Raw genomic sequence first — 18,755 nt, 5'->3', positions numbered from 1 at the left:
AGAACTGGCTGCTGGGGAGGGGTCAAGGAAGATCCCTGGGTTTCTGGCCTCACAGGGTGGTGGCCATGCCATGTCCTGTGCTAGTGGAGGAGACACCGAGAGCGTCCGCCCAGATTTTCAAGTGGCTGGTGCAGCCTTCTCCTGGCACTGGGGGTGATGGCTCACAGCTGGCCCCAGGGGGTCAGGGCGGTTCTGCCTCCACTTGAGACCAAAGCTGCTTCTCTCCTGCTCTCTCCTGCCCCCCTCACCACTCCCCTTCTCCAGAGGACCTTCCTTCTGCAGATCACTTACCCAGGAGTCCTCATCATAGGCCCCACTTCTCTCCAGACTTTGACCTAAGACAGATGGGGCAAGGGCTCCCTGAAATCTTATGATTCAAACACAAAAAGTTTATTAAAAAGGTTTTTTGTTTTTGGTTAGGAATAGGAGGGCTGGGGAGGGGCTGGGAAGTAATGGCTGAAGGGAACAGGGTTTCTTTTGGGGGTGATGGAAAAGTTCTAAAGCTGACTGTGGAGCTGGTTGTACGTACCTGTGATAGCCTAAAAACTACTGAACGGTATAGTTTACAGTGGTAAATTGTATGGACTGGAAGGTGAATTATATCTCAATAAAGCTGTTTAAAAAAAAATAGTTGTCTGTCTTCTGTCCAAAACAAAAATAAGGCCACCCTCCTTGATCACAGCCCTGCGTGCCTTTTCAGTCACATCTCCCACTCCTGCCTTCAGGTACGGGCTCCAGCTAAGGTGATCACCCCCTAAAGCATGTGCTCTTCTGCCCTGTGGCTCTGCCTGCCTGCCCACCCCTCCACGTCCCCCACCTCTCCCCATCCTCTCACCCACAGCAAGTGTGAAGCCGTCACTCTCCCTGGGACTCCTCAGGGGTCAGTGTGGTGAAAAGGAGGCGGCAGACAGCCTCAGCTGGCCTCAAATCCTAGCTCCCCACGTACTAGGTGAGTAGGGCCTCTCCTAAGTCAGTTCGTGTGCCTGAATCTCAGTTTACTCATCGGTAAAATGGAGATCAGCCATTCGTCCTACAACTGCTAAGTTCCTGGGGCACCACACTCGGCATGGGGTGTATGGCGGTGAGCAAAAGACAGGAGGGGACCTGCCTCACAGGTTTCAAAATCGCCTGTTTACCGCCTCTCCTGGTATTTGGCATGTAACTGTCACTTAGTAAATGAAGCGTATTAACATCATTTCCTTCTACTTTTTAGTCATGATCCAGGCGTCATCCAGAGCTGTTTCATTTTCCATCTTGTATTCCGCCTAAGTGTCTCCTTTGCCTAAATTGGCCACAAAGTCCTTTAAGACAGGGATTAAGACAGATACTTGTTTTGTGTTCCTCATAGCAGTGGCTCACTGGACTCATTAAAAAGTGGCTGAACAGATGCGTGCATGCAGATTCTTTAGAGTTTTTGAATCTGAAAGAAAATCTGAAGGCATTCTGAACTCACTGGCCTGGATAATTAAGACTGGTTTCACAGTCAGGGCTGGCACAGAGCGACGCCGAGAACGCGCTCCCCGGCTGCTGCGCGCACCCCCACCGAGAACGCCCATCACAGCGCGGCCACAGCCACCGCGCGCAGACAGGCGCACCCCGCGAGCACCTCAGGAGCGTTTTCTAGACATTGATCCTGATGACTCATAATTCCAGTCAGGTCAGCCAGTCATCGAGAATTAAGTATCTCTATTCCTAAACTCGAAAAAAGACAGATCGAGAATGCGCTAGGGGAAAAACAGTCAAATGACATAAAGAGTTCACAGAAAGGCAGATACAAGGCATCTGAAAAGATGTTCAGCCTCCTTTTTTAAGAGAGATGCAAATATAGTTATACTGAACTGTCACTGTTCGCCTATCAGACCGACAAGGGTCCAAGTTTGATGGAAGGTAGTTTGACAAAGGTGTGAGGAAAGAGGCTGGGAGGGCTGTAACCAGGTTCAGCCTCACGGGGGGACAATTTAGTATCACACGTCCAAGTAACAAGTGTAAACCCTTGGAACCAGCACCTTTACAGCGAGACCTATGTTCAAAGTTGCTCTTGGTCCTCGGGGTTAGTGGGAAACACTTCATGCGAGTAGGCGTGGAGGAGAGACTTCCCTGTTCTAGGTGAGTGTGTTACCTATTCAAAAAAATACACCCGATTTTTAAATTCGGAAGAGCTTTAAGCCTAAGGGGGGAACTTTTTAAAAAATAAAAACAAATTGGTTCATTGGAATTGGTTGTCTAATTCCTGCTATTCCCGCTTTGCTTAGCACCCTGTATCTTTAGTAGCGCTTATCCCAAGTATAATTAACTGCCTTCTGACGTGTTCAAGACCTAGTTCCCGTTAGAACATCACCCCCATGTCTGTGTCAGTCACTGCCTAGCCCCCGTGACCAGCACAGATGCAGGACGTGGCGTTTCGAAGGTGCTCCGTATTTCTTGAATGGATAAATGACCGGGCCAGCCAGCTAAAACCAGCTGCATCTAATTTACATGCATTAAGAAATCAGTTGAGACCAAGAGGAGGGCAATAGTTTTTTACACCATAAATAAGTAATACAAAGCACTCCTTAGATTTATCAGAGAGAATGAGTTTTGTTGTTTATAAAAATGATTTCTTTCTGCCAGTGTCGGTGCAGTGCTTCCAGGAGAAGCAAATGGCCCTGATTTGTATGAGGACTGAGGCCTAAATCTACGTGAAGGGAACAGCTGGTGTCCTACAGCACATAATTTACTCCTACAAGCCTCCTTTATCATAGCTTTACTTCATATCCCCATCCAATACTATTTACATTCAGTTCTGTTTTCTAATCATTTCCTGTATGTTACACAGACACACTTCTTATTTGCTACTTACTCAAAGTTCTTCCAAATAAAATTTCCTTTCCGTCTCCCAAAGGTATTCATAACGTAGGCATTCAATAAATGCCTGAAGAACTGATTCATTTATTCCATATTCCAAGTTCCCATCTAGCTAAGAGCTGCCGAATGCCAGCATTTCTCTAGTGTCAGAGGTTCAGGGACCCCTAATCCCAGTTTTTCCTGGACATTTCTGATGAAGTAAATGACAAATACTGTAATATAAGAAAATGGTTTTATTCCTAAGTTTTAGTTCCCATACAGTTTACAAATACACTTTTACTCTGATAATACAGCTTTGCAAGTAGCAAAGCAGTTGAACTAACACCCATAAATACAGGTGGGGAGACAATTAACATCCACTAATGTTTCTCTACATAAACTATTCTTTTAATGTCACTTTTTTTTTTTTAAAACAACTGCAAACAGACTACATAATATACGTGGGCAAAAAAGGCAATTAAGTGAATCTCTTGAAACACTAAATGTATAATAAACAGTGCATATTATCAACATTTACATGATTCACATCAAAATGATGACATCCTAAAACGTATTCCTTTTAAAGGATAGATTTATCAATAAAATATTACATATCTTTTAATACTCTGGTACAATACTTCATATACTGCAGGAAAATTAACTGTAGGCCTAGTCATCAGCTTAAGAAAGGATCCTTTCCCATTAGCTTTTATTAATAAAAGAATCACAATTAGGTCATAAATAAACAGGCAAATTATTAATTACATGATTTGAGGTTTAGGATGAAAACTTGTAAAAATTAGTTTGATATACAGCAAAGTTATACAACACGCTAAAACCAACTGTTTAATATTGCTGCCTTGTGTGAACCGCCCATAGCAAAAAAGGAACAAACTTTTTTAAAGATGGAAGATACAATAAACTGTATTTTGGAACTTATTTTTCAAGAGGAAGAGGGGAAAAGATTTCAACGAAATTAAGGGCTAACACAGATCCTAAGAAAGGCATATTGAAATCGGAGAGGCCATGTGCTTGCTATACAAAACTTCATTCCCCCAACAACACACAAAACAAAAAACCGCACTGGGTTTGTACTTATGTCTACAGTCTAAGTGTCCCTTATGGATTAATAAGCTACAACAAAACAGTTCACAATTGCATACCTTTTCCACATTCCTCTGAACTAGAAATAACCCAGGATATTATATTAGTTCTTAAAAATCCCAGTAAACCCTTAACAACCCCTTAATAACCCCTAAAAATAATCCAGATGATTTTTCTTGCCTGTTCTAAAGCAACTGGGCTCCGTAAAGGACGCACAAACACCAAGAAAGTCGTGCATGTGTTTTCGCAGCCCCATTTAGCCACATTTGGAAAGTTATTGATTTTGATGAGAGAGATGACCAGAATCTGCAGGAGGGCCACACTCTGGCTATGAGGTGTCTTTTTGGTTGTTGTTGTTGTTTAAAAAAAAAAAAAGCTATTAAGACTTTGAAATTTGGCTTTAAAAAAAAAAAACAACCCAATACCATGTGCCAGATAATTTCTTCACCCCAAATAGAAAATCTTATGTTTATCATTTTTAAATACTTAGCCAGCTATGGGATATTGTGCAAATTTAATGTCCACCAGCAACCCAGAAGCAGGTGGCAGACATGCATCTATCACACCTGTTTTCCAGGTAACCTGATTCAACCGTTACTGACTGTTGTGGCCCCAGGCCCTCTGACTTCCTCAGAAACCACCTCTTTGGAACTTTCATTTCCACTATTTTTTTTCACACCCGCACTCAAGCTGCACCTCCGCCCCAATCCTCACAGCCACTCCCCACACCTGAATCCATCCCGCATAATCTCATCTGAGAACCTGCTATCACCTTTACCAAACACACGACAAACCTCAGCAACCTAGGGACTATTACAACCGTGTCTTGGCATCAGTTTATATCACAGGATGGTTTGTTGACTTCGTGGAGGGAAATCCAAATGAAATCAATGTCCTATTACAAACGAAGCTGGTCTAGATCAGGTGTTTCCGTTCCAAGTGCAAACACAACTGATCTTAAGCTACAGGCAGAGACGTTAATGCAGCAGATATATTGTACAAGCAAACCCTTGTATGCTGGTGAGAGACCCTGCCCCCGAAGTCAAACGTTATCACAAAATCGAGGCAAAATGAGAACCATTCACTGTGGCAATGCAATAAGAGTAACAGGATTCAAGATCCTTGTTGCAAATACTGACCTGGAATCTCTTTCTTTACAGGCTTGACAATAAGACAGTAGTCATTTACATCCTTCTTATAAGGTAATTACCGTCAGGCCACACGTGTGTTCTGAAGCAATTCTAAGTTCCATAGATGGGTGCGGGAGGTGGGTGGGCAGAAAATCAATGTACGTTTTATCTGAAAATGGCAGCCAGTCTCCCCAGATGACCTCAGAGTTTCAAGGGAGGTAAAGACACCAGAAAGGAACTACTAACAGGGCTGGATCTCGCCCTTCCATTTCAGGAGACAAAGCAAGAAGAATCCGATTTAGGAGACCATGACTTAATGGCAGAGCTGCCGTGGCATTTTATTATCTTTCAAAGGCCACCAATGATACTTTAATTGAAATGCAGTCACTGAATGATGATTCAACACACCGGGCAAAGAGGGATGGCTTTGGAGAAGGCACTTCAGGTAGAACATTAGCAAATCTTACTGCTCGGTTAAAACAAAAATGAGCTACTGCTAATTCTGGCTGATTAGCGGCCTCATTAGAACTGCCCCTCCTCACTGCAGCCCGGCTGCGAGCCTGCGTGCGGGGCCCGACCAAAACCAGGGGCGTGAAGAAAGTGCCCCATTCACCTCCCTCTGCAGGGGCCGTGGCCATGGGGTGGTTCTGCTTTCAAATGCTCTGCCCTCCCAAACACAACCATCCTGATGAGACCAGTTTCCCCAAGTGATGGCTCAGAAAATACGCTCAGAGCCAGCAGAACTGGTTCAGGAAGCTCACTGAAGGCCCTCTGCTTCTGTCCGACTTCCAGCTTACACCAGCTGTCACAACCAGCTTCAGCTTCCCAGGGTCACTAGCAGCTTCTACTTTTGTTAACTTTTTTTGTTTTCAGCTCTTTTTCCATGACACTGGTTCCGACAGTCTCAATGGCTGGGGGTCTCCAATGAACCTCACCTCCACTTCACACTCTCATGCCCTCTTCCTAGAGTCTGGGCTGGGCCTGGGACTGGTTTTAATCATTAGTAGAAGCAATGCTGTGACAGTTCCGGGTTTAAGTCTTAAGAAGGCCCGGTCACTACTGCTTTATACTCTTGGGACCTCTGAGCTGCCATGAATATGGTCCAGCTACCCTGCTGGCGAGGCCACATGGAGAAGGGGATACCTGAGGACCACCTGCAGATGGAGAGGTCCAGCCATCTCGCTGACCACGAGAGATAACCAGCAAGACAAAGAGAGGAACAGTTCAGCGGGGCCCAGCCCAGACTGAAAAACAGTGGGGAAAAGCAAGTTGTTGTTTTAAGCCACTAAGTTTTGGGTTGTCAGCAATAAACGATAACCAAAACACTGGTTATCCATCGATGCCTTTGTTTTTTCTACATACAAGACAGTTACTCAAATGAAAAGAAAAGATGGCAAACGTTTGTCCACCACAAACTTCTCAGTCAACAAGCTGACTGGTCAACTGCTAAGAAGAAAGCGTGCCTTTTATCCTAAGTTCCCATGATTTTTTTCCCCCATGATTTTTTAATGGTAATACAAAGGTAGACAGTCTGGGGCACTGAATTATTATTATTTAGCCAAAATAAGAGGCCGTCAAAATAAACTATCCACTACTGGATAAGTGATGATACATGAAATTGTTTTCACTTTCATAGGACGTTGTTACTTAATTATCCCAAATCATTTTTCCTCTTAAAAGTGCCCTATCATTCCCCACAAAGAGGAGGAAAAAATTAAATTTGTTGAGGTTATCAAAAGAAAAAAATGCCAATAACTAGAATTTGAGTCAACATCATCTGTAAAATAGAGAACACATTTTAACTGCTTCCTCAATCTAAAATAAAATTCCATAAAATATAACACTGTCTACATTGTAGAGATTTCTTCTTATTTGAGGACATGAGATTAGAAATCACATATTGTTGAGTTAGAATACAGTGGTCTTTAAATGGTTTCAAATTTTGCTTATCAAAAGGTAGTCAACCACAATGCAAGCCTTCCAAATTCAAATTCATTCTTCATGTAAACTTTCTTGCATCTGTTCTTAATCTTTTCAGGGAGAGGGTGAAAGTCCATATCTGGGAAAGAAATAAGTTAGAATTTTTAAGGAGCATACAGCTAGAAGTTTGGCAGAGCATTAAACCATTCTAAAGTAGATTTAAAGCTTTTAATAACACAACTCATTGAAATGAGAATTTCAACATGAAATACTAAAAATTATGAGTCTCTCATTTATCTTTTAAAGATACGTCCCACATTTGGGCCACTGTCTAAAAAGGTGATTGACAGGGAGGAGATGTACAAGGGAGGTGAATTTCCAGCATCAGAGCGGTAAGGGATATGGGGTTGACCAGTCAGAGGCCTGGGAAGTCCAGGGTCCTGTGCCACAGGGCTAGCCAATCAGAGGCCCACAGGGGTGGCAACTCAGGCATCCTGACTCCAACCATCCAGAGCTGTGTGCCTACGTCCCAGGTCCCTACAGACCAAATCTCAGTAGAGCGTGGGTTAAGTGACTAACCAAAACCAGGAATGGTGATAATCTGTTCTCCATCACCAGTAGCAACCATTTCTCTCTAAGTGCTAACCTTGCCCCTCACAGAATTAATTTTGCATTTGATTTCAATGTCTAATGAATCCAACTTGGAAAAAGAAATATAGGCAGAAGAAAAAGGAGGCTGGTTTGTAAAACTCAATTATGGTCCACTTTGCTAAAACATTCACAAATTATCTGCCTGCTTCAAAACGCCACAGATGATATAAACAATGAACTGACAGAGCACTTCCGTTTAAATACCCATTTCTGTGCTTGAAGTCTTGGTGCGTCTTCTCATCTGAAACTTTTCTGCTGCTGCATCAGACCCACATTTTCATAGACTCTAGCATTATCTTCTCTCATTCTGAAAAGAAAAGAAGACATTAATAAAAATGCAGACACATTGTTCAAGCTTCCATGATATTTACAGGGCACACACTCCATTATCTGGGGACTTGTTATGGCGCAGACATCAATCCTGCCCCCCGGAGTTGACATTCTAGGAAGGGGCATCAGACAGAAACACACAGCAAAATAACTGTGAAGTAAGAACCTTGAGTCCCTGTGCTCTCTGGGGTTTGGAGGAAGGAGAGTTGTTTTCCAGGAGGATGGAGCAGGGAGGCCTGCATGACAAGGCACTGGGTTAGACCTTGAAGAAAGCTGGGACGTGTGCACACAGAAAGGGACGGTATTCACTGCAAGCAGAGGATCGGAATGGGCCAGAGCCCCATGAAGGGAAAACGGTGGAACTGTCGGGCAGGGACTGTAGACCCGTTCAGCCCCAAGTCTGGCTATGTGAAGGTGAACATGAAGCTGCCTGGCAGTGCAGAGCCCCAGGGTGCAGGGCCGGCACATCAGAGCCCAGACTCCGTCTCACCGAGCAGAGTGGAGATCAGAACAGTCCGGCAGCACGAGGAACCCAGCAACTGTGGGCACCCGCCTGAGAGGAGCAAAGCGGCTGGGGTCTCCTGGGTCTGCACCCTGCAAGAGGGCCTGTTAGTCCCAGGCAGGCTCCTGGTAACAAGGGAGTCGTCAGAGCTAATTCTGTTGAGCCAACATGTGGGGAAGCTTTCTGGCAAGGACTCGGGGGCCTGACGTGCTGGTTCTACTGCAAATTACTGCAGATAGCAACTTAAAATATCAACTCTCCCCGTCAGTCCGCTGGGAAAGAAAAGGCAGGCAGAAGGAAGAGGCAGTTGGTGAAGAGAACACTTTAGCTCTATAATTTCAATGTTAAAGAGAAAGCAAATATAAATAAGAGCCTTATATATGCTATGGAAAATGCTTACATAAAGCATTAAAGCCAGTGGGGGTTTAAAAACCCACAACAGAAGCAAGTAGAGATAAGAGTCTTAGGGGAAAATCAAAAGCAAGTGTTATACCAAAGAGTGACTTTAGAATATATAGAAAAATAACTTACAATTGCTATTCACATGATCGATTTAACAAATGTTTTCCTAACACATGTTTTAGTTTAAACAAGGAGTTGGCAAAGGTTTTCTGTACAGGATCAGAGGATAAACAGTGTTGTCTCTGGGGGCCACACAGAGTCTCTGTTATATATTATTCTTTGTGTGTTGGAGGAGGGTTTTATTTTTTTTTTAATAATTCTTTAAAAACCATCCCTGAGCTGTACAAAAGCAGGCTGCGGCCCAGATTTGGCCTGGGGGCTGTAGTTTGCTAACCCCTCGTTTTAAACACCCAGAGTAGATTTCTGATGACGGTGGAATATGAGCAGACCATGACTGCGTTGACACAGTGACTGTCGATTTACTGGGTTTTACGTAACGAAGAGTCTTAACACATCAAAAGGGGTGTTACCTACCTCTGAAACGATCCTCAGCCCTTCAAACAAAAAAATCTTAGAGAACCAGCACTTGATATATTTATAATCCCACAGACTCCCTAGTGCAGCAAGCAACCTTCAGTTTAGGTCAGTTACAGTTTAATTTAGACAGCCACTGATAACACTCACCCATCAGTGAAGCAGAACACGCACCGGGGGAAGGCACGTGCTGCAAAGACTTGTTATTTTTTAAGCTTTTCTGTAGGATTGTGTTCAGGTAAAAAGAATTTCCTTCATTTCTACTTACTCTGCACAGGATGGCGTTGGGGTACAAGGTGGGAGGGGACTCTGATCTCCACTTGCCTGGTCCGTTAGGGAATACTTAATATTTGTGTATTCGTGCCCTTTCCTCTTGCTTTTCTGAAAGGTGAAGATTGCATGGATGAAGAATCATGACTTTGTTGAAGGAATAAAAAGTAAAACAGGCATTTCACCGAGAGAGACAGACAGACCGACAAACAAGCTGGACCGTGAACACTGATATGTTGACCAAATGTCAGGGGATTCACCTCCTCCATGCAAATACATCATATAGGTAAAAAGTACTTTTGACCCATACAATTCAAAAGCAGAGGGAGTCATGCTTTAACAACTTGTTGTATTAAATTAAACGTACCAGTTTCTGAGCTAAGAGAGAATTCACACTTTCTTTGCCACATTAGCATCTAATCACTTCATAGTTCACTTGCAACACATTTAATGATTTTCAAGTAAACAGGTGGGAAAAGAGTTCCAGAAAGAAATGCACTCCAAGTAAAAATGGCACACAGGTGGAAAAGAGGGTAGCATTCTTATCAGAATAACACACCTTATATCTTCCCCACATTCCACCCCCACCCCAGAAAAACCCTAACACCTTTCAAACTTTATTTTCAGCCTCATTAAACTCAGGGGTTGGGAAAAAGGCAAAGAAAACCAGTAGGATGTAATCTCATCTCACACTCGGGACGAACTGCATCAGGTAAGACTTCTGGTTAGATGATTTATCATTCTTTACTCCTAAATCCACCAATTTTTATCCACAATTCCAAAAAACGAGTCCATTACGTTATCATCATTAAATAATGCTGCCTTTATCACAGGATTCAAGAACAGCAAATTATTAGAAAGGATATCTGTATCAAATACTGATTTTCATTCACTGCTGGTGAGAGGGTAAACTGGTACCATCGCTTTGGTGCAAAATTAGCTGCTTGTCCTCCACTCCCTTCTGCCACCTGCGACCATGTGGAGAAGGAAACACCCTAAAGGACAGTCAGTGGAGTGACAAGACAATGTACCCGGGTCCCTGGATGACCCTATGTCCCTGCCCATAACCCGACCCCCCCAATCATCTGCTAACTCGAACTTTTATATACAAGAGAAATAAGCTCCTATCTTGATTAAGGCACCATTATTTAGCCTCTGTTCAAACAGCCAAAACAATTTATTAAATAATAAAGCAGTCATTACAGAAATTAGTATCTAGGAGGAAAAGCTGCAAGAAAGAAGTCCAAGGAGAAAATGTTTTGTTTAGTCTATATAGTATTATAATTTTTTGAAAAACTGGTTTTAAAGATCTAAAGGTCTTTTGAATAATCACCTCTAAATAGAAGCCACAGACCTTAGCACTGAAATACTGACTTACATAAGAAATAACTTTTTTAAAGATACAGTTTACAATTAAGTATTAAATGGAAGAATTGGCAAAGAACATTACTTATTTAAAAACTAACTCTAAAGTTTAAAAATCTTAACTCATTTTTAATAAAAAATTTAAATACACAAATAAACTGAAGCATAGTTGCTTTCTACTCAACACTTTTTTTAAAATGTGGTTAAAAACAGTAATGAGACATATCCTTGTAACAAAAATTTTTAAATATATGGTACAATATTGTTAACAACTATCGTTGCACAGGTTTCTAAAACTTTTTCATCTTGCATGACTGAAGCTCCAACTCCCCATTTCTCCCTCCCTATTACACACTTTCTTAAAAATCAAGATCAATGTTTCTACATGAAGTAATGACAAAAGAATTTTCCAGTGAGGAATAATTAATACAAATGGAACAGGAATTACTTCAATAAATCAAAGCAGCTCAAGGAAAAGCATAAAAATGCTTGAGCTTTTTAGCTTATTTTGAAAAACAAGAAATAACCCTAATTCACAAATCAGATGTGTTTGTTTCTTGGAACCATGACAGCCCAGGCTATCTTGTAGATCAAGAAAAATTCTCAGGGAGTAGGGACAGTTTTGTTTCATTTCATTTTCTTTTAGAAGGAGGGTGGAGGAAAATTTATTTCAGAGGTCTAAAAAAGATCCGAAATTGACCTATCCTTCACCCAAATTCAATGACATACCATGGTTACCAAGTCTCTTGCAATGTTTATAATAAATCTTATGGCCTTTCCAACTGACACACAGCCAAAGTTGAGAGGAGGGACTAACCATGAGGCTCTAAGATCATCTGCTATTAAAGATGTTTCCATGTGAAGTCACCACTTACACTCTTAAACCTTAAATTACAAAAAAGCCCCAAAGCCAAGGGTAGGAAGAGAGAGTAAAATGAAAATGCTCTTGTCTGGGTTGCAGAGCGACAAAACAACACATCCAGGGTGCTCTGGGCTCAAGGGTCAGGATCACACACACCCTGACTCCATCTACATCTGATCACAGAATCTTACTGGTTCTTCACTCCCCATACCCACTGTCGGCCCCTGGTTATCCTTCCAAACCACCATCAGTTCTCACTGACACTGGTCGCCCCGCAGCTGCTCAAGCCTGGTGCCCACCCATTCTTCCCACTTAAGCCAGGGCCCTTTTTTAAAAGTGAGGATCTTTTTATGTCACTTCCCTGCTTCAAAATCCTCAATGATTTCCTATTTTCCTTGGGATAAAGTTTTAAATCCATAACATGGCCTGTAAACCCACCCCCTCAAAATCTGGCCTCTGTTGACTTTTCTAACCTCCTCCAACATTGACCCCACGTTCTCCCTCTAACTTCCTCTACTCCAGTCTTACAGAGTTATTGCCATTTCAGGAACATGACAACTTATATTCCCAGGACCTAGCATAGTGCCTGGCACATAGTACAACCTACTTTAATTAATAAGGAAGGGAATAAACAAATGTGGAAACACCTTTTCATTGGACCAAGGAGGTTAAGGAAGATATGTGAAGAACCACAAGGCTAGGGAAACAAAGCAGTCAGGACAGATGGCGGCATGGGCTCATGTTAAGGAAAACTTTCTGTCCGGTGAAACAAGCTCCACAAGACAACAGCCTTATCTATCTTATTCTATTCTATCTTCAGTATCTAACAGCGTATGGAACACAAAAGGTACCCAAATGTTTACTCAAATACAGAAAGCTGAAAGGTAATGGCTATACCAGGCCAATTTAAGCCTTGCTGTCAACAACTTAAATTCAGCCTGCGTTACTACGTTTCTATCCCGGCTCAGTTGTGATTACAGAATTTTTTTTAATTGAGTTATAGTCAGTTTACAACATTGTGTCAATTCCTAGTGTACAGCACAATGATTATAGAATTTTTTAAGGTAACTTCTGTCCGACAGTACGATTCACTCAGAGAGACTCCAGCCCAAGTCTCTGTACCCTACAGCCTAAAGGACGTTCCCTATGGGATGTGGAATTACTTTCTTCAAAGAAGAGCCGTCATTCCACAGGGGTAACAGGTTAGCAATTCTCAAACTACTTTACATGCATACTAGGGTTGAACAATTGAGTAAATAAATTGCAGATTAAGGGAGCCAGGTTTCTCCCAGCTAGAGAAGTTATAAACAAGTGAGGGAAAGGCTAGAATGAGCCGCACAGTACTGAATTAGAGTCAGAGACATCACTATGAACTCAGGTTTAACTTACTATATATACACACGTAGAGAAATAATTATAGATTTGTGTGTATATGTGGATTATAATACAGACATTATTTCCTAGCTCTATCCCAAGGCCCCACCTGAAAGGACCTAGAAACAGTAATACCCAGTAGATGGGTATTGGGATGCTAAATACTACTCTTCAATAAGATGCTAATATTAGGGAAAACTGGAAGAAGGAATATACAGGAACTCTCTATACTATATTTTTTGTGAATCTAGAACTTATTTCAAAATTAAAAGTTTATTTTAAAAAATTATATATATAATAAATATATATAAAATTATATATTTATATATTATATATAACATATTTATATATAAAATATGTATATAAATTATATATAAATGACAAAAATATATAAGTGATATATAATTATATATATATATAATCATATATATAGGATGTTATACAGAGAGCTGCACAAGAACAAAAATTAATTAGCTAATAGGCAATTCAAAGACTATTATACCAGTACAAACAAGCACACTTACAAAATAATACTCTTCAATAAAAAGAATCAGGGCTCCTTTATAAAGTGTCTGGGAAAATACAAGATGAACCAAGATCATCTTGTGTTGTCAAAACAAGTAAGAAAATAATAAAAAAAAAAAGGGGGGGAACATATCAAAAAAACACAGGAAACTTGAAAAGGCTCCTACTAGGCAAACTTGGGACAGTTGAAGCAACGAAATAAATAATATTAATGGATTAGAACCCATTCTGACATAAATAAGTAAAGGAATAAAGAAATAAATAAGGGAGAAGGGAAAGCTCTTCCTTATAATAGTCTTCCAACTAATAAATGAAAAGGGAATGATGGAAACAGAAAATTGTCACTGGGCAAATGTCACAGTGGGTAATTTTTCCAGGCCAGAATTGTGAATGAATGTAAAATTGGTAGGCAAAAAGTATGATGAAAAATTGTTTATTTATATAGTCTCAAGTGTCTACCTACAAGATATTAATTAAGAAGGGGAAAACAGTAACCTGACGGTGGAGAAATCTAAGAGACAATGCCTTAATCAAGTGATCAAAATTAACACCACCAGGAGTGAAATAAACCATCTCATCTCCTGATGAGAAGGACCGGGAACGGCACAGCATCACTTCTGAGACAGTCCTATCAAAATGCCTGGCCTGAGTCTAATCGAGAGAATACATCAGACAAGTCCAAACTGAAATTTCACTGTCTCCAATTCGACCAAATTGGCAGTTCAAACTCCTGTGTGCTATTAAGAGTGAGGCATTCATTTAAGAGATGGAATCAGGATGAAGAAGGCCTGGATCAAAACTGGAACAGGCTGGAAACTTCGAGGCTCTGAGTTCTAAGCTTGCCATGTGAGCGTGGGGAAATCCTAGCCTTTCTATGTGGCCGTTCCCCGATCTGTCAGGCCAGGTGCTCCTCCCTGAGCTACTCCATACTGAAAAATCAGAGTTGTGGCACTAGGAATAATTCCTTTTCAGAGAGGCCCTTCCTGGTTGGGGACTTGTTCCTCACTCTCAAAAGAAGACAGTTAGCTATCAAACGGAGAGCACATCCAAGCTGCCCAGAAAACAAGGAAAAGCCACACGCCAGCCTCCCGCCTGGTACCTGCTCTTCTTCGATCCTGCGCTGTAGTGTTTCAATATAATGCTGGACGGCCATATAGATGAACCGGTACTGCGCTTCCGTCTGGACCATCCCTGACCTCTGAGACCGCACCATCTGAATGGTTTTGGGAACGTCAATGTCGCAGTCGACGCCTACAAAGCAAGCACCATGAAGCATCAGGAAGAACCATGGAGCCAAGGTGAAGCAGTTTAATGCACAAATTTTAGCAGATTCAGAGACAAAGCAAAGTTAGTCTTTAATGTTTAATGGAACCCGTTCCAAGGGCTACAGCACCAGCCTCCTGTCCAATAGCAATCACCCAGGGAGATTACACAATAAAGTGCTGGAGGTGACGGTGCCCCCACTTTGCCACAGCACCACCCCAGACCATCAGCAACAATTAGATGGCTGGCTAGAGACCCCTACAGTCTGTTCAACAGAAGACCACAGCAGTGGGATCCACACCAAAAGCTCAAACAGCATCACTTCTGCTCTCCAGCAAACATACTGAAAGGTAAAGTCTTCAGCCTAGATTTTTGTGAAATATTTTAACCATCAATTCTCTTCCACAGGCTATTTTCACCAGCACTTTTCTTCTATAAACTAAAAACAAGAACTGTAGCTTCTTGCCCTCTGGATGACCCACCTTTCTCCCTGATGATGTCAATAAGAATATCAATCACAATGAACGTCCCCGTCCGGCCAATTCCAGCACTGTGGGCAGAAGGACAGGAAGCAAGGACAACGGGGTCATTCTTGAGGGTTTTATACTCAAAACCAAGCCATTAATATTAACAAAAACAATGTCTGCTCTTGGGAGTATTTATAACATTGTCTATATTTGCAAATATATTAGTAAAGAACATAGGGCCTTGGACTCAGTCCATTCTGCACTTGGAGGCCAGCTTCCCCAGCACAAAATGCCTGAAGCAAGTCCTTTAACCTCTATGACCCTCGGTTTCCTCATCTGTGAAATGGGTTGCTGTGAAGATCAAATATGAGTCATGTATGAAGAACACTGAGCTCAGAGCAAGCACTCAATAAATGGGAGCTTCAAAAAAATTGAACAAATAACCTTTCACACACATCTACTTGCCCAACATATGAATAAGATTTAGGAAACCTCCCGCCACCCCCCACCCCAGCATAATCACAAAGCCCAAACTTGGGCACCAGCAGCCTGCAAACTCTGGTGAGGAGGCCACGGGCACGGCTTCTAGAAGACTGGGTGGGCAACAGTCCGAATCTTCTGAAGCAAACGAGCGTATTGTCAGGGGAAAAAATAGATCTTATTTCCACAGAAAAAGAGAATAGAACCACTATCAAAGAGATAGTGTTACTATATTAAAAAAGAAAACCAAGCAAACATTACCAGGCTAATGGCCCCTTGAGAGCAAGGACAGTGCTCCCCACCCTCTGCCCCACCACCCCAGTACCTGGCAGTCCTGTAAGATCTAGGAGAAATATACTTTGGGGCCAAAGTGTCCCTTAATACAGTTTATCTATGCCTCAAACAGAGGTTAAATTTTTCCCACATAAAAGAGTCGGGGGTGGGCAGGCCCTGGGCATCAGGAGACGGGACAGACTGTGGCCCAGAGGCGGGAGGGGCTGGTCACCTGCAGTGAACCACCACCGGCCCCGCGTCCATGATGCTCTCCTGCTTATGGTGGACCTCCTCCAGGAAGTCCAGCACGCCCCCCGGGTCGCTGGGCACTCCGTGGTCCGGCCAGGTCCGAAAGTGGTACTGCCAGACCGTTCTCTCCGTATTCCCCTGGAGTAGAGCCAAGAAAAACCAGAAAAGAATTAAATAAATCAAGGGGTTGAGGAAGCACCCAGTTCCCATCTTCCCAACGTCCTACATGAGCCAGGGGAGCAGGCCGTCACAGGTCCTCCACCCCAGTGTCCCACCTCTCCCCTCCTTTTGGGTCCAGCTGAGTGGTCCTGGGGGCAACCTGTTGCCTCTGTCAGAAGAACCAAGATGTCTGGGACAGTGATTTGTCCTTCAGGAAGCTACAACCTGAGTCATCCCCTGCACCATGACGGCAGGCAACGTCCCTGCTCCCCCTTGTCCAGGGGCAGCTCAACTCACCAGGCAACCAAGGCCTCTGGACTCGAGCTCTCCTCCCACCAGATGGGAAAACGGGTTTTCCCTCAAGATACTTGCTCCTCTTTATCTTTTTATACCTGGCCCTCCTCCTCTCCCCCAACACACTTTTCTATTATAATCTCATGGTATTTAAGCTTCTGTTTGGTGCAAAGTGGATAAGAAGACGGGCTGTGCAATCAGATGGCAGGATTTAGGCCCATATCCCAGCACTCACATTCACTGTGGCCCCTGGACATCCCTAGGCCTCAATTAGGAAGTCTGCAGGCGGGCATGAGAATCTCTGTCACAATACCGCTGTGAGGGTTACACAAGGCCACTGCGCAGCAGACAGTAAGGGACTCGGCACACTGGCACTCTCCTCTGAGCAGTGATCATTCATAAAGGTAACAAGGGCACCGAGACTACAGAAAACCATACGCATCGTGTTCCGGGTCTGCCCAGATCAGGTCACTGTGACAGTGCTATTCATCACCACACCTTCCTCGACACCTGGACACAATCCAAGCTAAGGGGAGAGACTGTCCACAGCAGCATCCATCACCAGCGACCTTCAGAACATCCAAGGAATCTGAACTACAGCTACAATTAATCTTTTCTTAAATCATGTGCATTTAATTTGCTGAGTCATGAAAAGATTGCTCTGGATGTTACCAGTACGCTAAATATCAGGGCTACAAGAGTCACAGAAAGGACAGGGAATGAGAGAGACCCAGCTGCCCCTGAGCATCCTCGCTCCTCCTCCTTCATAAATGGCCACTGAAGATCCCTGCCCCAACTCCTCCCTCCAGGCGATTAAGAGGCTTAAGTGAGATCACGTGACAGCACTTTAGGAAAAATGGAAGGTGCTACACAAAAAGCAGATAATCTGTGACCAGCAATGCTGGAGAAATGATCTATCCTATGTCAGCACCCACATCCAAGGGTGCAAAATACAAATCCAAACGCCAGCATTTCCTGTACCTGCTACTCAAAAATCTCTGATAACAAGAAGATGGACAGTTTATCACTAAAACTAAGAAAAACCTATCTGGCATCTTTGCCAATGTCCTCTAACCCTCTCCCTCATTTCTGCTTGACAGTGACACTTCTCCAGCTCTTCTCCCTGTCTCTGCAGTCGACTGAACCTCCACCCACTCCCCATCGGCAGTAGAATTGCACCCCTGCTGATATCAGAAGCTCCCACATCCCACCCGAGACCACAAGCCCCGAGATTTCCGGCTCACTCCAGTCCCTGGACCACCTCATGGAACTCACCAGACCACTGAGCCCCTCCTCCACTCTCCGCCTGCCTCCTCCTGCCCTTGCTGCCCCCCTCACCCAGCTCGGACCCCACGCCCTATCCTGACAGTCACTCTCCATCACAGACCTCCACTCCCTCCACCCGCTCTCCATCCACTGTATCCCCCCCACCCCAAACCCTCAGCAAAGCCCCAAGCCTGGACGAATCCAAATACCCACTTTCTCTGTTTTGCACCCAAGGAACAGTATTCTTGGCACAAACTCACACGAGGTGACTGGTATCGCTGTGTCTACGTTCACCACCTCTACTGGGTACACAGCACTCCCATCTTCCCTCCTCGTCCAACCCCCACCCCTGCCTCCCTGGCATCTGGCTTTGATGCCTCAAAGGCATCTCAAACTTTCTATGTCCAGGAGGTCGTGCTACAATCTACCCCTCTCCTCAAATCTGCTGCCACCCACCCCACTTCTCAAGCTTTAATGCCACCCTGGCCCCTCGTTCCCACATCAAGTCCCTT

General features: G+C 43.3%; 1 protein-coding gene across 4 annotated transcripts in view; it reads right to left on the bottom strand.

The window, feature by feature from the left end:
• Nucleotides 1-3,059: 3,059 nt before the first annotated feature.
• Nucleotides 3,060-18,755, bottom strand: part of PTPN11 (protein tyrosine phosphatase non-receptor type 11) — a 61,510-nt gene continuing 45,814 nt past the window's right edge. For 2 of the 4 annotated variants that reach the window (XM_032471954.1, XM_032471953.1), the window contains exons 11-16: nt 16,508-16,674; nt 15,538-15,605; nt 14,892-15,043; nt 9,665-9,777; nt 7,833-7,935; nt 3,060-7,116 (exon numbers count right to left, since the gene is read on the bottom strand). In XM_032471954.1, coding sequence (XP_032327845.1) covers nt 7,866-7,935; nt 9,665-9,777; nt 14,892-15,043; nt 15,538-15,605; nt 16,508-16,674 — 570 coding nt within the window. In that variant the 3' untranslated portion in view covers nt 3,060-7,116; nt 7,833-7,865. The remainder of the gene's footprint in view (nt 7,117-7,832; nt 7,936-9,664; nt 9,778-14,891; nt 15,044-15,537; nt 15,606-16,507; nt 16,675-18,755) is intronic. The other 2 variants (XM_032471956.1, XM_032471955.1) reach the window with 1 other exon arrangement.

The sequence above is a fragment of the Camelus ferus genome, chromosome 32 (genome assembly GCF_009834535.1).
Source record: "Camelus ferus isolate YT-003-E chromosome 32, BCGSAC_Cfer_1.0, whole genome shotgun sequence".
In the NCBI taxonomy this organism is placed as follows: Eukaryota; Metazoa; Chordata; class Mammalia; order Artiodactyla; family Camelidae; genus Camelus; species Camelus ferus.
Note: the sequence above shows the minus strand (reverse complement) of the source record. Positions and strands in the feature narration are given on the sequence as shown.